At 38.0% G+C, this 21,926-nt stretch overlaps 4 protein-coding genes across 4 annotated transcripts; 2 read left to right on the top strand and 2 right to left on the bottom strand.

Annotated features, from left to right (window-relative positions):
* Positions 1 to 1,450: 1,450 nt before the first annotated feature.
* LOC129241663 (larval cuticle protein 65Ab1-like) lies at positions 1,451 to 1,867 on the bottom strand. Its single transcript, XM_054878119.1, has one exon. It carries the CDS (start codon positions 1,824 to 1,826, stop codon positions 1,515 to 1,517), a length of 312 nt encoding a protein of 103 aa, XP_054734094.1. The 5' UTR covers positions 1,827 to 1,867; the 3' UTR covers positions 1,451 to 1,514.
* An 8,069-nt stretch (positions 1,868 to 9,936) lies between these two features.
* LOC129241704 (larval cuticle protein 65Ab1-like) lies at positions 9,937 to 10,338 on the bottom strand. Its single transcript, XM_054878176.1, has one exon. It carries the CDS (start codon positions 10,306 to 10,308, stop codon positions 9,991 to 9,993), a length of 318 nt encoding a protein of 105 aa, XP_054734151.1. The 5' UTR covers positions 10,309 to 10,338; the 3' UTR covers positions 9,937 to 9,990.
* A 3,173-nt stretch (positions 10,339 to 13,511) lies between these two features.
* LOC129241764 (larval cuticle protein 65Ab1-like) lies at positions 13,512 to 14,066 on the top strand. The gene has a single exon (XM_054878266.1). The coding sequence runs from the start codon at positions 13,512 to 13,514 to the stop codon at positions 13,827 to 13,829; it is 318 nt and encodes a 105-aa protein (XP_054734241.1). The 3' UTR covers positions 13,830 to 14,066.
* A 5,498-nt stretch (positions 14,067 to 19,564) lies between these two features.
* Positions 19,565 to 20,035, top strand: LOC129242409 (larval cuticle protein 65Ag1-like). The gene is made up of 2 exons (XM_054879036.1): positions 19,565 to 19,683; positions 19,813 to 20,035. Exons 1-2 carry the CDS (start codon positions 19,565 to 19,567, stop codon positions 20,009 to 20,011), a joined length of 318 nt encoding a protein of 105 aa, XP_054735011.1. The 3' UTR covers positions 20,012 to 20,035.
* Positions 20,036 to 21,926: the final 1,891 nt, after the last annotated feature.

The raw sequence follows: 21,926 nt of genomic DNA, 5'->3' as shown, positions 1-21,926 counted from the left end.
TCATAAAAAAAATTAGCATCGTTACCTTTTCCGTAAGCTTCTGTTTCATGCATTAGAAGAGCTCTGGGCTGCCCAAAATCATAATTTGTAAAGAGTTACAATTTGGTTTAAGGTCCTGGACTTCCAATTCATAATTTTTCTAATAATACATTTTGCTGAAAGCGCCTTTGGTCTCTTTTTGTGCATATATTAAAATTGCTTTTCCTGTATTGAAACACACGGACTTTTAAATTTTGGACTCTATCAGAGTCATCAAATAATTTAAAGACAATGGGCGGCCTTCACGGGAAACGTTCTCAAATAAGAAATCATTCAGTTTGGAATATTCGTAACCATTCCAATCGGTTCCCAATCATACTTCAATCTCTCCATACGCTGACTGGTGCTCATGATATATAATATTTTTAGCCGACTTGAAGATAGAGCGAAATCCGCAATGAAAGGCATACCGATTCTTTTGCATTCCCATCGACATTTTCACAGTTCCTTTATCTTTTTTTATCTTCACTTTTACTGTTTGCAGTGCAGCAAATGAGAAGAAGCCCAAACCATTGGCTAAATCTGATCACTTGGACTTTTGAAAAAATGGCACGAAGTTTCGATGGATTCTAGGCGAAATTATTTCCTGGCCATTTTTAATTTTATTCAAGCTTCAGTTTGTCTCCGTTTAGTGGATTACCCATTGTTCTCTTGTATATGAGAAAATAAATTTCATCATTCACAATTAATCCTACTTTGTTGCTTTTTTACCCATTGTAACCGAAACTAGGGTTTGGAAAATTTCTTTGAGCTTATGGGGTTTGTAGTAATTTGTTCACCTTCCTTTACGAATTTCTTTAAAAAACCAGAACGGTTTTGAAAGGAGATGCGAATCAAACTTCTTTCGAATTTCCTCTTTTGGCAGCTTCTAAGACCTTTTCCGCTTCTCTTTTTCTTCTTTTCCTCTAAAAATACCTGGTCTTCATGACTTTTCGACAAATCTCCGACGTCATATGTGTATAATCGAACTTTTATATCATTTTTGTTTTTTTTTGGAAAGGACAAAATATTGTTCCTTTCCGTTTCAGTCACTTCCCATAAATTCGATCTGTCCTAGTTTTCTCGTGCTGCCAATACATGTTAGAAACTCTAAGAAAACTCTCTTAAAAGGTATTTTATGAAGCTCAGTAGCAACCCTTCCAGAGTCATAACAAATATTATGAGCTCACAATAGCCAATCTCAAAACTAAGGAATTGACGCTGCCACTACAAATTAATCAACATACAACGACTATCAAGAAGAAAAAAAGTGACTTGCTAGGATGTAAATGTATCCAATGTTACACTCCCCCGCAAATATAACTACAATAGGTAAAACCTCTTATCCTTTAAATTATTTATAATTATAAATTTAAATAATTTATTTAAAAATAGAATTACAAAAGTTTTCAAACTTCAAACACTGCAATTAATTTACTTTCTCTAATAAAACATTACATTAACAAACTTTAACTTGAATTAACAAATTAATTTACTTAAGCGACTGGAGCAACGGGCAAGTGAGCGCCTTGAGGTTGGAAACCGTTCTCGTCAGCAACATAGTTGACGGTGAATTTCTCGCCAGTCTTCTCATCCACCCACGAGTAGCTACCGTGGACAACGATAGCTTCGTGATCAGTGCCAACATCCTTCAGTTGTCCAGCTTCCTCCTTCTTGGTACCATCGCTGGTCTCCAAATTGTATACGTAGCTTTCAGGTCCAACATCAGAGTCCAATCGGACAATTTCAGCATCGGGGCGAGCGAAGGCAACGGCCAAAAGGCAGGCGAAGATGATGGCGGCTTTCATGTTGATTAGTTTGTTTGGTGATTAGATATGTTGCTACAAGAGAGGTTGTCAAATTTGTGGTTAATTTTGCCTTTGCTCTGTGTTATTTTATATCATTTCCGATGCATGCTTGTATTTCTATAGACTCAGTTTAATCTGGTTTACGCTGTCAGAAATAAAAGCAAAAAAGCTTGAATTTGGTACTACTATCACAACTAATGCTATTTCAAGATGGATTTGCATAGTTTTATGTACATACATAGCTGCATAGATATGTACACATATATATTGTCAGTATTTCTCTATTTTTAATTTTTTCTGGCTTATTGATAACGACTGCGCGGATTTTCGCTTGTCACTGAAGCTCGTTGCCGTCATAGAATTTGCATATAAATATTCACAAATTAAATCAATATCAACGTCGAAAATATATGTAGAATAATTGTCATAATATACCGGTTTCATATTGAAGTATTTTATTAGATTAATTAACTTTAAAAACTACTAAGCTGAATTTGCGTATTAGCCGGATAAGGTATTAACTTAATGCATTATTTACTTTCCGGCATAAGAAATACCGCACGTGAACTTTTGGAATGATAGGAAAAGTTATTTTTCTTTAAGCTAGGGGCACTGTGCAAGCACTGGCAAATATGTGAATGTACTTATGCTGTAAAAAAAGCTGATGCAATCAAGCAGCTGTGGTGCTTTCAGCCCACAGGAAATAATCTTAAAATCCAACTGCAATTGGATTTTAATTTTTGCATAAATATTAATTTTCACTATTTTTGTATATATAAGAACTTTCGTGGTATACATAAGTACAAGTATATCCGTTTTAAATTTTTCATATTGTAATTTTTCATGAGATATATAGATCACAATGGGCAAATGAACCGACACATTTCACGCTAAGGCGCTGGAAATCTCGATGTCCGCTGGCATAAACTTTCATCTAAGCATCTTCCAAGAGGATGTGTATGCATCCAGCTCATACAGGTCCCAAGAGACAGACGTATAACTGAGAACGAAGTAGTGAACATATTGGCAAAAGCGGCTGCGGCCCCGTTACCAATAGAACCCGAACCCGTCCTTGCCCCTTGGACAACACACCGTTAAGGAAAATCTTAAGAATGAAGAGCTAAGACTAAAATAGATTAGCTGGCACCAAATAATGGGGCTAAAAACAAAAGAGATTTAAGAAACTCATAGCCCTCCCTAAGGAAAACTCGATTAAAGTTGGAAGGACACGTACCTGCACGCCATCAAGGGTCCTCTCCTATTGGGTATGTACGTCCAAGGTTTCTAAAGCGTACTATTATACACTTCAGTCTAGCAGCAAAGAACAGAGCTGTATGGGTATGAGTGTGTGGGAACTGTGAAATCAAATGTAATGACGTCGACGACAAGCTCTCAAAAGAAATATTTATTGACAAGGGTCGTTAATCGATCGGAAGCATTATGGTAATTTTGCTGGTAGTTTTCCAAATTTACAGTTTCTAATTGGACTAATCGGTGCAGACAGACAAAGTTATTTGATTATTCATTCAGTAGAACAGCCATTAAGTCGTTAGGCAGAGCGCTCATAAACAATTTGGTAAAAATTTGGCTATTAAAAGATATTTTAAACATAGAGCAGCTCAAATGTAAATTAGCGAATTTGTGCCGAGGTAGGATAGTTGAAGCCGAGCCTTTTAAGGGCTATGTTTTTAAAAATTTGAAGGATATCCCTGATTTCTGCATTTCTGCATTTCTGAGATTATCCTCCTTCTTAATTGGCGCAATAATCGCTTACGCGATTTGTGTTAACCGGCGTCAGTTGGACACACCAAGTGAAGACAAGTCCTTCTCCACCTGATCTTTCCCACGCAGATGAGACCTTTCTCTTCCTCTGCTACCACCAGCTGGTACCACATCGAGTACTTTCAGAGCCCGAGCGTTTGTATCCATCGGACGCCATGACCCAGCCAACGTAGCCACTGGATCTTTATTCGCTGCGCTATGTCTATATTGTCGTAAAGCTCATACAGCTCCTCGTACCATTGCCAACGTGCAAAGTACCAAAAATCTTGCGCAGAATCTTTCTCAAGCACTCCAAGTGTCGCTTCATCGGATCTTGTAATCGTCCACGCTTCTGTGCCATACGTTAAGACGCGCATGATGAGAGCCTTATAAACGACTTTACTACTCATATGCCTACTTAGTCCAATATAGCACTTTTTGTCAAAAGAGAATTTCAAGGCTGACATTGTTATAGGTGTTAATGCTGGTTCCTAAATAAACGAAGTCTTTTACAACCTCGAAATCATAATTGTCAACAGAGACGTGGGTGTCGAAACGCGAATGCGCCGACTGTTTGTTTGATGCCGTTTTGTTCTCGCTCACTACTACACCCATTTGCTTTGCCTCTTTATCCAGTGTGGAGAAGGCAGAACTAAAAGCGCGGTTGTTAAGGCCGATGATGTCAATATCATCGGCATACGCCAACAATTGTACACTGTTATAAGAAATTGTGCCTGAAAGATTAAGTTCCTCGGCTCGGACCATCCTACATCAGGTTAAAAAAGTCACACGACAGCGAGTCACCCTATCTGAAACCTCGTTTGGTATCAAACGGCTCGGAAAGGTCCTTCCCAATTCTAACGGCGCTGGTTGTATTGAGCAACCTCATCTTGCATAGCCAAATTAGTTCGCGGGGATACCAAATTCAGACATCGCGGTATACAGGTAACTCCTTTTCGTACTGTCGAATGCAACTTTGAAATCAACGAAAAGATGGTTGATGTCGATTTTCCTTTCATGGGTATTTTCCAAGATTTAGCGTATTGTGAATATTTGTTTTATGGTGGATTTTCCAGGTCTAAAGCCACATTGATGACGTCCCTTCAGTTGGTTGATGGTGGGTTTCAGCCTTTCACACAAAACGCTCGCTGGAACCTTATAGGCGGTATTTAGAAGACTAATCCCGCGATAATTGGCACAGATTACAGGATCACCCTTCTTAGGGATTGGGCAGAGCACACTTAAACTCCAATCGGCAGGTATGCCTTCAGGCGTCCATATTTTGCATAGAAGCTGATGCATGCACCTTACCAGCTCCTCGCCGCCATGTTTGAATAGCTCAGCCGGCAGTCCGTCGACGCCCGCGGCTTTGTTGTTCTTTAGCCGCGTTATCTCTATTCTTGCCCCGTCATGGTCGGGTAGCGCAACGGCAGTTCTGTCGTCAACGATTTGGGTATCGGAAAATATAGGGTAAGAGATCTTTTAATTCATTAAAAAATTGTCTATATAGAATAGTAAACCCATGTCTGCATAGAACAGGACAATGTCTCCGAAGTTGCGAGATCGCCCCTTCTTCTTCTTCATCTAGACAAAATCGGTGTGCTAAGACTGTGTTGATTTTGGCTTAGCAGAGATTCTGTTTGCTTAGCATTTCATTACGCCTCTTTCATTGGCTGCTCTTACAATTTACTCAAGGATAAGTAGCTTACATGTTTGTATTTGAATCCCTATGTCATTGCCTATGTACTCATAGATCAATTTGGTACCGATTTTTGCTAGTTCATTGGCTCTGCAGTTCTCCTCAATGTCACAATGGCCAGGAACCCATGTTATCATTAGGTGAAATGACTCAGCCATCTCGTTAAAAGATGTACGGCATGTCATAGCTACCTTGGAGGTTGTCGGCTAGTTTGTAAAAGACTTTATAGTCGCCTGGCAAAAAAGTGAAAATTTAGATATCATCTTCCGGTAATGCATTATACTGCACCAGTGTCATGGCATTCATTATTGCCATTGCTTTCAGTTCAGCCTTAAGGACACTACAGTAGTCGGGAGATCCCTAGATGTTCAGAATATACAGCTCCGCCCACTCTGCCATCAAGCATTCAGCCATCTGTGTACATGGATGGACTTGTCCTGTCTTACTTCATCTCGTTCCCACTCTTCTCTTGAGGGTAGAATGGTCGTGAACGTTGTAATGGCAAGTATAGGCAGAAGTGTATAGTCCACCAGCCCGAGAAGTTCCAAAATGCAAGCCAGCGTTTTACCAAGCTTAACTTATTGAAACATTTTGGCACCCGACGGTAATAATGCGTTTTGATAAATTTTATTCTTCAAAACTGCATACAAATTGGCGGTAAACACAAATAAACGCCCAAATAATTTTTCGGAGAAACAGCCCCAAATATGAACCTTAACTGGATGCTTAACAGTTCGATCATCAGCAGTACGTATGCAACTATTCGCCCAAAAGAAAGATTCCTCCGTGCATGTTACGTTTACCCAATTCCGTTCTGAACTCTCCTTAGCCCATGTAAGTCATGTTTTCAATGTCTGATAATGAGAGCAGCGGTTTTGTAATGTACTCCGAAATTTGAGGTTTTCTGCACGTAAAAGTCCAAATCGTGGCTTTTGATGCATTAAAGCCCCTTTCCTTTTACCTTCTTCAACTGATTCAGCTTCTCGGAATGATAAGTTCGGCTTTGTCACGAATAAATCACTGGTCTTGCTTTGAAAAGGTTATCTTTTTAGGTTTGTCCGGAGAAGTTGGCAATGTTTCTAACTTAGTTATGCCCTTCACCCATTTATTTATGAACGTCTTCGACTTTTTCAAATATAATATTTTGCTGCTAAAGCACGCGACTTTTTAGGGCCTTTTTTACATAAGAATTCAAATTATTTTTCATAGGCGGAACTCATTTTGTAAAACTAGCGCACGCCTTTCAAATTTCTCTCAAAATTTCTTTCAAATCTAAGAAATTGTTCAAAGCATTTTGCGAAAAGCATAGGTATATTTAGCAGCATTTATTTTTTTTTTATAACGGAACTTTCAACTTGAATTTTGCCGTTCACGCTTCTATTAGACAGACTGTACATTTGATCGCTTTAAAAAACATTTGATCCATTATGAACTATTCTCAATGCGTAGTTTTACTGACAGCAGCTGACCAGATCGAATCAATCAATCAATATATAATATTATAAGCGGTTAAGCAGTAGTTGGAAAGGGGGTTGTATTTATTCAGCATGATGCCAGATCTCATACGTACATCTTTAAACGACATGTCATATGAGCTAATAGCTTGAATGGGAGACTTTATCTCATTCGGTGTATAGTTTAAACCTGGCAGTCAGCTGTTATAACTTTGTTAGCCTTTGCGTAATGCTAGAAAACTGATAAAAATGTCAGGAGCTACTTGTTAAAATTAGCTGGTCAGAATAGCATTGGCAGACGGCAGCGTTAATCCTTATTACCGGGGCACTTAATTTGATTGAAATTGTAGTATGACAGTCGGATGGTTTTGAACGGATATTAGTTGTCCTGATAATAAAAAATAATTATTTATTTAAAAAAAAATTAATTGTTGTAAACATTTCTCAAACAGCTCCGAAATGTCAAAACAATTAATGTATTTTCGAACGTGTTAGTGCAAACAAGCATTGCATCCATACTATCTTAAAAAAGAGAACGAGAAAGCTGGAGTTGAATCATCACATACGTGCCGCTATCACAACCATAGCAAAGAAAATTACATCATTCGCAAATCGTATAAGCTGAATCGCAATCGACCCAACGAATGTAAACGGATCGTAACTTATTTTCAATTCACAATAGTTTTGATGTTCCACAATGCTTTGGATCATATTTTGTGGGCACAATAACGTAGAGCTGTCAAAACCATTCACACTCCCAAACAAAGTGTAAATATTTAAATGATTAGTCATTCTAGCTCATTTACAAAATTTTCCTTGCAGATCCCTGAAGCGGCCAAACAATAAGAGATCAAATAAGATATTGAAGTTTCTAAAATATTTTTTAAATGAAATGCAAAACCTTTGTACCGTACTTAAAGTGAAATAAAAATATAATATTTTAATAACAATAATATTTGTGGTTATGTACATTTTAAGCCACTTCTCATATGATATTATATGTCAAGGAGTTGAGGGTTAATATTCAAAGAAATTATCCTAGCAATACTTTTGGGCCCCTTAAAAACGAATCAGATGTAAACTTTAAAAAGGTGTATGTCATATATTATTTCTTGGCTTCCGTTACCATATGAAGTTGGCGGGACCTTGTTATTGTGAAAAAAATATGGATTTTGTTGTAAATTGTTAGTTAGAGAGACGTTATCTCTCTCACTCTATCCAAATAAGTACATATACGTATCCACTAGGGTAGGTTAGGTTTGGTTGAAACGATTGTCCACTGTAGGACACACTCAGGCTCATGGCCCATTGTGATGCCGCGTGGGGAACTAGCCCTTATCCCTCCTGAAACCAACGTGTACTTTTCGAAATTTTCGTTAGATCCTTAATTTCGACACAGCCGAGATCTTCTATTGTAATTCATTAAAGAAATGTCCGCCCAAAATGGCGAGTCTACGTCTGGATAGAGCAGAACAGTGACACAAAAGGTGCGGGATCGTCCCTTCCTCTTCCTCGTCTAGACAACTTCTGCAGAAATCATGTGTTTGCACACCCATTCTCTGGGCGTGCCTTCCGATTAGGCAGTGCCCGTAATAATTGAAATCAGTGTGTTAAGACTTTGCTTATCTCTTCTTAGTAGAAGTTCCGTGCGTTTAGCGTTGAGAGTCGGCCACATCTGTCGGGCGATTTTGCAAGTTGCTTCATTCGCTATTCTTACAATTTCCTCGCGGGTACGTAGTCTACATGTTTGCAAGGGTATACCTATATCATTGTCTTTGTACTCATCAGTCAATTTGGTACCGATTTTCGCTAGTTCATCGGCTCTGCAGTTCTTCTCAATGTCACAATGGCTAGGAACCCATGTTATCATTAGGTGAAATGACTCAGCCATCTCGTTAAGAGATTCGCGGCATTTCATGGCTACCTTGAAGGTTGTCGACTGTTTTGTGAGGGATTTTATAGCCGCCTGGTGAGAAAGTGAAAATGTAGATATCATCTTCTGGTATCGCTTCACACCGTACCAGTGTCACGGCTTTCATTATTGCCATCAGTTCATCCTGAAAGACACACGGAATATATGTGTACACCTCCGCCCACCCTGTGGTCGAGCTTTGAGCCATCTGTATATACATGGATGGACTCGCCCTGTCTTACCACGTCTCGTTCCCACTCTTCCCTTGAGGGTAGGAGGGCCACGAACGTTGTGGTGGCAAGTATAGGCGGGGCTGTATAGTCCACCTATTCGGGAAGCCCCAGCGTGCCATCCAGGATTTTACCGTGACCGTAGTATGTATTTGACTACTTACTTAAAGTGCTCAGCCTTATTGCTGCACTGCGCGCAATGTACTTTGCCTGAGGTATACCGGAAGGAAGTTTAATATCAAATATAGTGCTTTTGATGGTATGATTGACATTGCACAGGTTATAAGTCTTTGGATCCTGTCAACTCTTTTAATGTTCACGCCCTTCTCCAGGGCATTCCCTCATATTGCAATACCGTAGTAGGGAGTTGGTCTAATTATTGCTGTGTACAACCAGTGTATCGTTCTGGGTTTCGAACTCCATTTTTTTCCAATGAGCCTTCCGCCGGAGTATAGCGCCGTCGTAGCTTTGCGTACTCCATCTGCGAGTGTGAGCCCCCAATTTAGCTTCCTATCCAGTACAAGTCCTAGCTATTTAGCGTTTTCTGTAACCTTAAGGGGTTTCCCCCCTAAGAGTATTTGTTGAAGAGCAGGTATTTTGTGTTTCTGGTGAACAGTATCAATTCCGTTTTTGCCAGATTTACTTCTAGTCTTCGACTTTTGCACCATAGTGATAGTCTGTTGAGAGCTCTTTGTTGAAGATTACACAGCATATGAAATAATCCTACCTCCCATTTCTTCCAGTTCCTGAAGGAGATTATTGACGGTCAGGTTTCACAGAAGTGGAGAAATTACCCCACCCTGAGGAGTACGTATACACTAAACGATTGCCATTTATGTTAAGGGTTAGCCCATTGCGTGCAATTTGTTACCTAAAAACCCATTTTTGTCATAAAGTAGTTCACATTCAAACAATACCGAGTAAGCACTAAATGTATGTCGGTTTGTATACTGAGTATGAAACTTCCATTACACCGAACTTCAATTTAATATCTTTGATTTAAGAAAATCACACACTTTACTGTATTAATTTTTGTCTGTATCAGTAACTAATACATTTAATTTTATTCCAATTTAAAATTTAAACAATTTTCATTATTTCAAACAACTTAAGCGACTGGGGCAACGGGCAAGTGAGCGCCTTGAGGTTGGAAACCGTTCTCGTCAGCAACATAGTTGACGGTGAATTTCTCGCCAGTCTTTTCATCCACCCACGAGAAGCTACCGTGGACAACGATAGCTTCGTGATCAGTGCCAACATCCTTCAGTTGTCCAGCTTCCTCCTTCTTGGTACCATCGCTGGTCTCCAAATTGTATACGTAGCTTTCAGGTCCAACATCAGAGTCCAATTTGACGATTTCAGCATCGGGATTGGGGCGAGCGAAGGCAACGGCCAAAAGGCAGGCGAAGATGATGGCGGCTTTCATTTTGCTATGTGAGGGTTGTTATTCTGTTGGCGTCAGAAACTTAATGGGTGTCAATGCAGATGTTGCACGCGCTTTTATATCCGATCTAGATAATAAGACAATACTCATGCAAATTTATTTTTTATGTATTTTTATCACATTCTTCTTTAACGGCCACTTGTTGCATTTATCACATGCAAATATTTCGTCAGCCATAACTACCTAACTAAAGACTAAATACTAAAGAATACAAAAGATACAAAAATAAAATAAGATTCAAAACAAAAATTATCCAATGAATACTTAAAACTAATGTTCAAAATTCCAGGTACAAGACTTATTTCCCAAAGCCGTCAGGTAAGGCTTCTAATCGCAATATTTGTTGGTCATACATATATAGCACCATGACATCTTTTTGGGGGGAGTTGAGTATATTAAAATTTGCCCTATAGTAAATTTACATATTAATTATATATTTTTATAATTTACTTAATTCTTTGGTTATCAATATTGGTGGCTCTAATTTTAAATCAATAGAGTACTTAGAAATTTACAAAGCCAACACTGTCAGCTGTAAAGCCCAGGAAGAATAACTCTTGCCAAAAAGTGCTATTTTAGACTTAGTAACCAATTTTGCAGTAAAGTCCTCTCTCAACAAACAAAATTAACTCTTGATAAGTAACTCATCATGCCCGCTCCCATGCATGCCGCAGAAGCTCCCATTCCTGAAAGTACTCCAAGGGGGTTGGTGTTCCTAATTAGCGCCAGCTTGCGAGAAAAAAGAAACTGGCACCTTTTTACTATTATAAGTTGCTGAACGAGCAGCAGTGAAAAAGAAGAAGAAATAAAAAAGGCTAGATAAAACTTATGTGTATTTGAACATGCATGTGCATGTATGTATGTATATACATATGTAGGTATACATTTTAGAAAACCTCTAAATTTTTAGATTTTAGGCCAAAAAGTAGTAGTTAAGCTTTTCCAAAGTGAATCTAAAAAATACTGCAGCAAGACTAGTTCATATGAAATATTTTGCATTAAACTAAAATCTTCAAAAAATGAAGAAAGTGAGTCTGCGCTATTGTTTCATATTTAGTTGTATAACCGGCTTTAAAATAATTCCATGTATAAATATTTAAACATAAAAATCTGTGAAATTCAAATACAAGAATAAACCGGTCGTCTTGAAATAAGTATTAAATTATGAAATCTGAAATAGGTGTTAAAACATACATATATGCATATTTATATACCGGAGATGCCGCAGCCCGGAGTCCCGCAATCCCGGAATCCCGTTATTTTAGCATTTTTTACTTTTTTTTTATATTTAATCATAAGAAAGGCTTTTAATTAGAAAATTTTTTAAAATAAATTTGCGACCAGTTTAAAAATTAGTTTTCCTTTCCCGATATACAAAAAAAATTTTAATGTGAAGGAGTAACAATTCGATACAACAACGTTCTACAATTTCACAACTTTTACTTACCAAATCTTATTTTCATCAGCAGACAGCAGTTCGCATTAAGAAGACTGAACTCTTATGTTTTTCTATTCTATATAATATATTTTAAATCATATGAACCACAAACTTTCGATTTTTAGAAAGTATAATGGCATTCGAGCCAATTAGTAAAAGACTCTGCCCCATCAGGCTCAAAGCAAAATTTTAAAATATAGCAATTATAGCCATGCTTCAAACGATATTGCAAAAGACACTCTCTATGCAAAACTTGAAGATATAAAGTCAAAATCATGTAAATATAACATAAAAATTTAACTCGGAGATTTAAATGCAAAGAAGATTTGCACCGGTATTAGCGAGTGTAAGGCACTCGCCTGCGGAAGGCTCTGCGCGATAAAAGACACGCAACCTCTGATGACATATCGTTTAGAGGCGCAAACTGCGACTCTGACCATTATATGATGATCGCTAAGATAAGGCCAAACATTTCAAGGCAATGATCGCAGGCTTAAGGAAGTGAAATGGAATACGGGACATATCGGGTAAGATGCACTCACGAGGTTGACACATTGATACATAAAGGAAACGCAATACGTTTTATAAAAAGTCAACAAATCAGAGGGCTGGGAAAGATGTACAGAATGCTAAAATGGATAACTGCCAATTTAGGGTTCAATAGACAGCCAAGTGGACGGAGGGGTCGAAATAGACCAAATAAATGGTGGGTTGATGAGGTCACAGCCGACCTGCGAAAAATGAGGATCACAAACTGAAAGGAATAATAGAGGATCCATAGAGGTGGAGAGCCAATGGTCTGCACAAGACTGTCGTTCTAATGATGATAATGATGATAGTTTTGTATGTCCCGGTATTCCGGTATCAACACTCAGAAATCACAAACATAAGAGAATATACTGAAATTTAACCAGTTGCGGTTAAAGCAACTAAATAACTTTTTACGCTTGTGTGTACGCCAATGAAAGTATTTTTTATTTTATTTTATACCTAACTAATAAATTATTCAACAGCATTGGCGAAAGTCAGCACAGAAGAATAGAAAAATTTTATAAGTGTTAGTTAATGAAATGTCAAAAACTTGATGGCAATTAAGCTGGTAAGCAAAATTTACATACATGTCATACATAGACAATTTGTGATGAGCTAAAGTGGCCACCTAGAACTTGTCTTCTAATTAGCAACTGAACGTTGTCTGAAATTTCATATATGTTAATGTGCTATATGTTTTTATGTGCATAGAAGAGCGAAAGCAAAAGCAATTTAAGAAAATCTGAAGTCATGCAAAACCCAAAATCTTATGTTGATTTAGACTTGCATTTCATATCCTCTATTTATAATCAAGAAGCAAAATCGCAACTAAAATGATATTGAAAAAGATTGCAAATATCAAAGAAATGTAGCTGTGACTTTAATGCAAAACAGCCGCCGCTTGCATAATAAACATACCTATGTATACACTTAGCTCTAAACTAGAAATTATGCATAAATAATTAGCTTCATTTCAGCAATTTGGTTTTTAATTTTTTTTTTTTGCAGTAATAAAATGCATGTATGATTTTGATAATTGAAATTTTTAAAGACGAATGCCTGGTTTGCTCGGAAACTATTAAGTCATGATTTGAAAAAAGTCAAAACGAAAACCACATTGCATATTTCTAGATCGGATATAAAAGCGCGTGCAACATCTGCATTGACATCCATTAAGTTTCTGACGCCAACAGAATAACAACCCTCACATAGCAAAATGAAATCCGCCATCATCTTCGCCTGCCTTTTGGCCGTTGCCTTCGCTCGCCCCAATCCTGATGCTGAAATCGTCAAATTGGACTCTGATGTTGGACCTGAAAGCTACGTATACAATTTGGAGACCAGCGATGGTACCAAGAAGGAGGAAGCTGGACAACTGAAGGATGTTGGCACTGATCACGAAGCTATCGTTGTCCACGGTAGCTTCTCGTGGGTGGATGAAAAGACTGGCGAGAAATTCACCGTCAACTATGTTGCTGACGAGAACGGTTTCCAACCTCAAGGCGCTCACTTGCCCGTTGCCCCAGTCGCTTAAGTTGTTTGAAATAATGAAAATTGTTTAAATTTTAAATTGAAATAAAATTAAATGTATTAGTTACTGATACAGACAAAAATTAGTAAAGTGCGTGATTTTCTTAAATCAAAGATATTAAATTGAAGTTCGGTGTAATGGAAGTTTCATACTCAGTATACAAACCGACATACATTTAGTGCTTACTCGGTATTGTTTGAATGTGAACTACTTTATGAAAAAAATGGGTTTTTAGGTAACAAATTGCACGCAATGGGCTAACCCTTAACATAAATGGCAATCGTTTAGTGTATACGTACACCTCAGGGTGGGGTAATTTCTCCACTTCTGTGGAACCTGACCGTCAATAATCTCCTTCAGGAACTGGAAAAAATGGGAGGTAGGATAATTTCATATGCCGATGATATTGTAATAGCAATCTCTGGCAAACACCTTCCAACACTGTGTTATCTTCAACAAAGAGCTCTCAACAGACTATCTCTATGGTGCAAAAGTTGAGGACTAGAAGTAAATCCCGAATAAACAGAACTGATACTGTTTAGCAGAAACATAAAACACGTGCTCTTCAACAAATAGGGGGAAAACTCCTTAAGGTAACAGAAAACGCTAAATAGCTAGGACTTGTACTGGATAGGAAGCTCAATTGGGAGTCACAGTCGCAGATGGAGTACGCAAAGCTACGACGGCGCTATACTCCGGCGGAAGGCTCATTGGGGAAAAATAGGGTTTGAAACCCAGAATGATGCACTGGTTGCACACAGCAGTAATAAGACCAATTCTCTACTACGGTATTGCAATATGGTGGAATGCCCTGGAGAAGGGCGTGAACATTAAAAGAGTTGACAGGATCCAAAGCCTTATAACCGGTGCAATGTCAACCATACCATCAAAAGCACTACATCTGATATTAAACTCCCTTCCGGTAGACCTCAGGCACAGTACATTCCGCGCAGTGCTGCAATAAGGCTGAGCACTTTAAGTAAGTGGTCAAATACAGACTATGGTCATGGTAAAATCCTGGATGGCACGCTGGGGTTTCCCGAACAGGTGGACTATACAGTCTCGTCTATACTTGCCTACCTTCGAGGGAAGAGTGTGAACGAGGCGTGGTAAGATAGGGCGAGTCCATCCATGTATACACAGATGGCTCAAAGCTCGATGACAAGGTGGGCGGAGATGTACTTATATTCTGTGTGTCTTTCAGGCTGAACTGATGGCATTAATGAAAGCCGTGACACTGGTACGGTGTGATGCGATACCTGAAGATGATATCTACATTTTCACTTTTTCGCCAGGCGGCTATAAAATCCGTCACAAAACAGTCGACAACCTTCAAGGTAGCCATGAAATGCCGCGAATCCCTTAACGAGATGGCCGAGTCATTTCACCTAATGATAACATGGGTTCCTGGCCATTGTGACATTGGGGGGAACTGCAGAGCCGATGAACTAGCGAAAATCAGTACCAAATTGACTGATGAGTACATAGACAATGATATACATAGGTATACCCTTGCAAACATATAGACTACGTATCCGCGAGCAAATTGTAAGAGTAGCGAATGAAGCAACTTGCAAAATCGCCCGACTGATGTGGCCGACTCTCAATGTTAAACGCGCGGAACTTCTACTAAGAAGAAATAAGCATAATCTTAGCAAACTGATTCCAGTTATTACGAGCACTGCCTAATCGGTAGGCACGCCCAGAGAATCGGTGTGCAAATAAATGACTTCTGCAGAAGTTGTCTAGACGAGGAAGAGGAAGGGACGCGCTGAAAGAGCCGGAGCATTGCCATGAATACAACCAGCAACCGTTGTTCTTTTCTTTGAGTACAATGTTCTTTCACTGAGAACTACTGAATAACTAGTATTTTATTGTAACAGTTTATTAATGACGGTACCAATTTATTAACATAAATAAATTTATTTTAGTTTACCCCGGTAATACTGAAAATACGTTGAGCCCCCTCGTAGGTATATTGTGATTTCGTATGCTGATTCATCTAAAGAAGGGGTCAAATGCATACAATAGCTTTAAAAATGAAATATGAAAGATATCATTACATCACCTCCTTTACCATAAGTTGTACATTATACCTACAGGGTAATTTTTCCATTTTGTAGAGAATTTCAGTCCATTAAGCGCCATTTTCTATAAAATAATATGTTCTATTTTGCGGAAATTTCCAGGCTAATTGTTGAAACATTAATATACCTTATTAATGCTTTCTCGTGAGCATTAGATATCGGTGCAGCAGAGAAATACTGTGTTGCGAGCTGAACAAATTAAAAGAAAAAAGATAATAATAATTGATGCTTAAAAACTTTGTTGGATGCTTGGCCGAACTCCTCCTCCTATTTGAGATGTGGAAGGACCTAAAGTTTTATACCGACTCCGAACAGCAGCTGGTTTTATATTAGGAGCTTTTTCATGGCAAAAATACACTCGGGGGTTTGATATTACTAGCCGAGGGGCTGCCTCTTATGTGCTTACCTTCTGGTGTGTTCAAAGTGCAAACTTCAAAACCCACATTACTTATGGCAAAAATATGCCGATCTTGTTTTGAGAATAAAAGCTGTCATAATTTGTTCACTTTTCAACTTTTCTGGAAGTTTAACAAGTATCGTACAGAGGACTTTCGTTTTGTTTATCCACTTTTGGCATTTCAAAAGTATCATATAAAAGTATAAAACCTTCAAGAAAATGATATAAAGTAAGCTTTGAAGTCACTTCGAAGAGAATATGAGAAAATTGGAACATGACAAAAGTTGTAACGCACAAAAAAAGGTGGGGTAAACGAGCTTACGGTAAATTCTACAGCTGAGGCAAATTCTTCAACCGGTAATTGTGCGTCAGCTAAGTGTACGCTTGCATTGTTTTATGATCTTAGTCTGAGAAAATGTAATACGTTGCGTTCTGTTGTTAATGATGAACAATGATTTTTTCTCTAGCTAAGTTGCACTTTCAATGTATACAAATGAGTTACTACCTCCCCCATTTATTGCTTCCGATGTATTAGCTGAAGTACCTTTGCCACAACTTTTAAACAAAACTGCTATTGGCTGCGTATTGTGTTGGCTGCTTGCGAATGTTCAAAAAAAAAAAATAATTATTCATTGATTTTACTATAATTATTCGTACTATTAGCCGTATTCTTTTGTATATGAGTTGAAAAAAAAACATTCGTTTAAATGCGGATTTACATGAAAAGCAACAACACAACTCGTGCATATTGACCCAGTGGAAATACGGGACAAACCAACTTCATAATTTTTCTTCTCAAAAATATTGGCTTTATCGTCCATCTATACTACAATCTGACTTGGAAAATAAATGCCTCGATCTTGCGAAGTCTTTAATAGGATAATGCAAAACTGGATTGAAGATGGTTGTTGAAAAGGCATCACCTTATTTTGTATCACTATTAAAATAGTCATATTATATAGTCATATTTTGTTGTATAGAAACTCTTCCTTTCTTGCCTTTCTGCGTAAGCATTGTCAAAGGAACCTGCTGTGATGGGATTCCTAATTCTGAGAATAGCCTGTTGCACTTTAAAAAAGCTATAAAAGCAGGAGGAATGGGCAAAAAACGTCCTTACTATCACTTATACAACATTTATACGGTTTCTACATTTCCATAGCTTCAGGATCCGTTCTACTTTATCCCTTATATGCGGCCTAATTGTGAACATAAAGGTTATTAATTTGTTAAAACTTCAACTAACTATGCGGCGTTGAATCTGAAAAATTAAATTGAAATTCTTAGTTGATGCAAGGACACTTATAATGCGATTAGAAAATTAAAAATACTCGTATCATCCAGCAAGCATTATGGCGTACGATGCTGCGTGTCCACAGCACAGGTACGAAGGCTTTATTTTTATCGTTGACACTGCAGAAGCTGAAGCACATTATTATTGTGGAATAAAACAAACTTCAGCAAGATGATGCTCCCCCCACGTAGCTAAATTAACCAAAAACTACCTGCTTGTTAGAAATATAAGTGTGAGAATTATGTTGATTGATGTATTATATTATGAACCATTCAAATCAAGAAAGGCGTGAAAAAATATCCTCGATACATATAGATAACTTACATAGAAACACTGAAATAGAAGATCTTATCTCACCTGTCGTGCTCTCCATTGCTCCTTCCAACTATCACATGCACATACATACCAGGTAGATACCTATGAAATATGACTTTTTTCAATTTCAAACGTTTAGGTATTAACAAAAAATGGTTACAAATTTAATCTGCAAAATAATAGCCATCGCTAGCTATGTATGTTTCGATCTATGGTATATGCTATGGCTGATCAGCATTTCATTTATATGAAGAAATCAAAAAATGGATCGATCTATGGGTGCCTTCAAAACTACAAGCAATATGAGGTACTTCAAAAAGTTAATATCTAATTACTTTGATAAAACCTTGCCTTACAATTTTAGGATAAAACGGTGGAGGCAAAGTTTAGCCCTAATGGTTTTCACAAATCAACAATTTTCGTAGTGCATTTTTGTTCTTTACACGATTCTTCAGCGAAACCGAACTTATTTCACTAAATTATACATCATCTACTATTCTATCAAAACGCTGCTAAAAAATATACTCGAACTTGAAAGACTCTGCCTTTATCATATAATATTCCATATTTTCATGTGTAAATCGATAAATGAAGCTAACAAAAAAGCGCAAATGGCATAAAGAAATTAGCACAGTCATCCTTTCGGCTTACTTTTATATACAGTAAGAATGAAATTTTCTGATTCATGTAGATCTGAGGAAAACAAAATCATCTTATCTTTTTTTTTACTAATCGTAGGCGTTAGAAGTCAAACAAAAAATGTTTTGGAAGGCTTAAGAAAAATATCACTGTGTATAAACCCTTTGGAAGGAATGATTAATTAATGATGCAAAACTGTTAAAATCGATCTAGCGGGATATTTTATTGCATTTCGAGATATTTTATTGCAAAGTTTGAATTCCTTGAAAACGACGGGTTCCGTACTAAAATTATTTTTACACAAATATTCGCCTCAAAAATGTTTAAATAACTACAGTCCAAAATAACAGCACCATTTTGCTATTCATCTACAAAGCCTCCGGTTTAACTTTGTACAAACATTTCCTGTCTAGCGCAAAGCTCAAACCATCAATTTGAACCATTTGCAATAATACCTACAATTTATACTTTTTCACGAAGTTGAACCAGAGATAAGAAGCAATAATAATAAAAAATTGAAATACCCGAAACTACATGTGTATGTATGTATTCTTATGAACTACAAAAATGTGCTTGTATTTGAACTAGCATAAGTTTCATGAATTCTAAGCCTTAATATCTTTATTGTTTACCAGCCCATTTATGCCCTTCTCCTATACTTAATACTCATATTTATATCAAAATCAAAATAGTTCCTCATATTTTAAAAGCTTCAACTAAACTTCAGCGAATAATTCTATTCAACCATACTAAATACCATGAATATATTTACAAAATAAAAAAAATTACAATGGTTCTTCTAGCTGATTAACAAATAAGCACAGAACGCACAAACAAATCAAGTTTACTAATTAATGAAATTCATTTATTAGTTTAGTAGTTTTCAAGAATTCCACAAACACAATTTGACACCGAATTTAGTATAAAAGCATAAAATCGATACGTCGTTTGCAACACACAGTAGCCTGATTCCGTAGACTGCACAACCAGCAAACAAAAAATAATCAAAATGAAATTCGTTATCGTTTTCGTCGCTCTCTTCGCTTTGGCTTATGCTGCCCCAGCTGCCCCTGAAGTGGAGATCCTGGAATTGAAATCTGATGTCGAACCAGAGCAATACAGCTACTCGTAAGTTATCACCTTATCAATTTAGCCACAGTCCTGACTTAAAATGTACCTTTTTTCATCCACCAAAACGCACTAAATTTGAGAATTACTTTGCTAAAACTCCGCTAACTGTTCATTTTTATATTACAGCCTGAAGACCAGCGATGGCACAGCCAAGCAAGAAGATGGTCATTTGGTTAACCCTGGTGCTGAGGATGAACACATTGTTGCCCATGGCTCTTACTCCTTCGTCGCTGATGATGGTCAGACCTACACTGTCAACTACGTCGCTGATGAGAATGGTTTCCAACCACAAGGTGCTCATTTGCCAGTCGCCCCTGTGGCTTAAGTCGGCACTTATTATTTGAGTGTGATTGTGCGGAACTGTTATTAGGTCTAAGGTAAAAATGATGTTTAATAAAATAGATTAAAAAAGGCAATTTTGTTTTATAACTTTTAAACTCATTTTGCTTATGAAAATATAAGCCTTCCTATAAGGACACAAAACCTCTCTCAAGTTTCTAATGAGAAGGTGCTTTGTTCTGCTCTGTTACTGTTCTTTTTTCCAAAATCATGAAAATTAAAGAAAACAAAATTAACGGAAAGAAAATTCGTGGCTTAAACATTTTGAAGGCTGTGACCTCCGATCAGTTTTGTCCTTCTACAGCCTCTCTCAGGCTGCCAAGCTCACTTGTGAGCCAGAGTAACGCCTTCGCTAACCGTGACTTGCAGTGGTTGAGGGGCCGTCTAAGGTCATGAGCGCAGCTTTGTTGTCGCTACAGACACATACAGATCTGCCTATCAATCTGTTTTCCACAACAAAGTCCATCGCTTCTTGAACAGTATACACCTCCGCCTGAAACACAGATGCATGCATTCCAAGAGCAAAGTGCGGTTTTGTCCCGCTGGATTCCACGTAGATCCCAAAGACGGAGCTGTGGTCGGTCCTTAAGCCATCCGTGAAAATGCGAAAACAGTGTTTGCCGGGCTCATTTTCAGACAGCACCACACTGTATCTCTTGTCAAGGAGGGCTCTGGATGGAATGGAGTCAACCGGCATGGCGAGGATCGTTGAATCGATGTCCATGCCTACTCTGTTGTCCAATGCCGGACAGGGGCCGTACGAACTCCCATTGGGTTTCAGCCTGCAGATGGCCTTCAAGGCATCTCTTTGGATGAAAACATCACGTGGTGGTAGACTAACCGAGCATTTAATGCCGGGCCTGAAGTAGTCGCTCCGGTGCAACAGATGGCCACAGAAGGCTGTCAGTGGAGTTTACTATCGAGAATTACTTCAAGAAATTTAATTTCTTTGGATAGCTGTATTGTGACTCCTTTTAGCTTAGGTAGCACGAGTCCATCAAACTTCCTCCTTCTGGTGAGGAGGACAATACCAGTCTTGGTGGGGTTTGCCGATAGCCCATTCGCACAGCACCAAGTGTCAATCATATACAGAGTTTTCTGCACTTTCCCTCGGATGTTCATAAGCGACGGGCCTATTACCAAGCAGGCAACGTCGTCCTCATATGCTTGTGCGTAGACTCCCGAATCGCTTAAGAAGGTGAGCATAGGATCGATCACCATGCACCAGAGCAATGGAGGCAGCACACCGCCTGGGAGGCAACCTCTATTAAACCCGTATGACACCAGCAGATCTTCCTTTGCTCGCACTGTAACGATTCTTTGGGCCAGCATCGAACGAATCCAATTCCCCAGCACCCGGTCTACGCCGTGCCCTAGTTGGCTTAAGTTAATTTACCACGAAGCACATCTTCACATATCAGTATATTCTGGCAGTATCTTAAATTGTTATTAATGTAGCAAAGTTTTGGAATTTAAACCATTCAAAATGAACGAATCATATAAAACTTTAAATACATTTTTTTAATTCATATGTTCTTTTATTACAATTTAGTAGCATCCTGTGAACTTCAAACGACCTAAAATTTATTTGATTATAACTCTTCATATGCGCTTATCAATTCCAATTAACCTTCCAACTTCATTTCATTGAGATCTTCAATATTATGGTGAAATAAAATTCATTCGTAATTCAAATGAGTGTGAAATTTTATGTTTAAACGAATTTCTGAATCTCGAACACGTGACTTTATCTCTCCCAGCTCCCAGCTGTTGGCCCAATAAGCCCATAAATTAAGAGTCTACTTCCGCTAGTCGTATATCTTTTTTTTGGATTGACCGTCAGCCGAACCGTCATATGTAAGCAGTAATGTTTTCAAAACGTCCACATAAAACTTAAACAC

This window comes from Anastrepha obliqua, chromosome 3, assembly GCF_027943255.1.
Source record: "Anastrepha obliqua isolate idAnaObli1 chromosome 3, idAnaObli1_1.0, whole genome shotgun sequence".
In the NCBI taxonomy this organism is placed as follows: Eukaryota; Metazoa; Arthropoda; class Insecta; order Diptera; family Tephritidae; genus Anastrepha; species Anastrepha obliqua.
Note: the sequence above shows the minus strand (reverse complement) of the source record. Positions and strands in the feature narration are given on the sequence as shown.

Bases quoted from the DNA above. Each gene is read 5' to 3' on its own strand.
- LOC129241704 (XM_054878176.1), bottom strand. From the start codon at position 10,308: ATGAAAGCCGCCATCATCTTCGCCTGCCTTTTGGCCGTTGCCTTCGCT.
- LOC129241764 (XM_054878266.1), top strand. From the start codon at position 13,512: ATGAAATCCGCCATCATCTTCGCCTGCCTTTTGGCCGTTGCCTTCGCT.
- LOC129241663 (XM_054878119.1), bottom strand. From the start codon at position 1,826: ATGAAAGCCGCCATCATCTTCGCCTGCCTTTTGGCCGTTGCCTTCGCT.
- LOC129242409 (XM_054879036.1), top strand. From the start codon at position 19,565: ATGAAATTCGTTATCGTTTTCGTCGCTCTCTTCGCTTTGGCTTATGCT. The intron at 19,684-19,812 runs GTAAGTTATCAC...TTTATATTACAG, and splicing joins CCAGAGCAATACAGCTACTC to CCTGAAGACCAGCGATGGCA.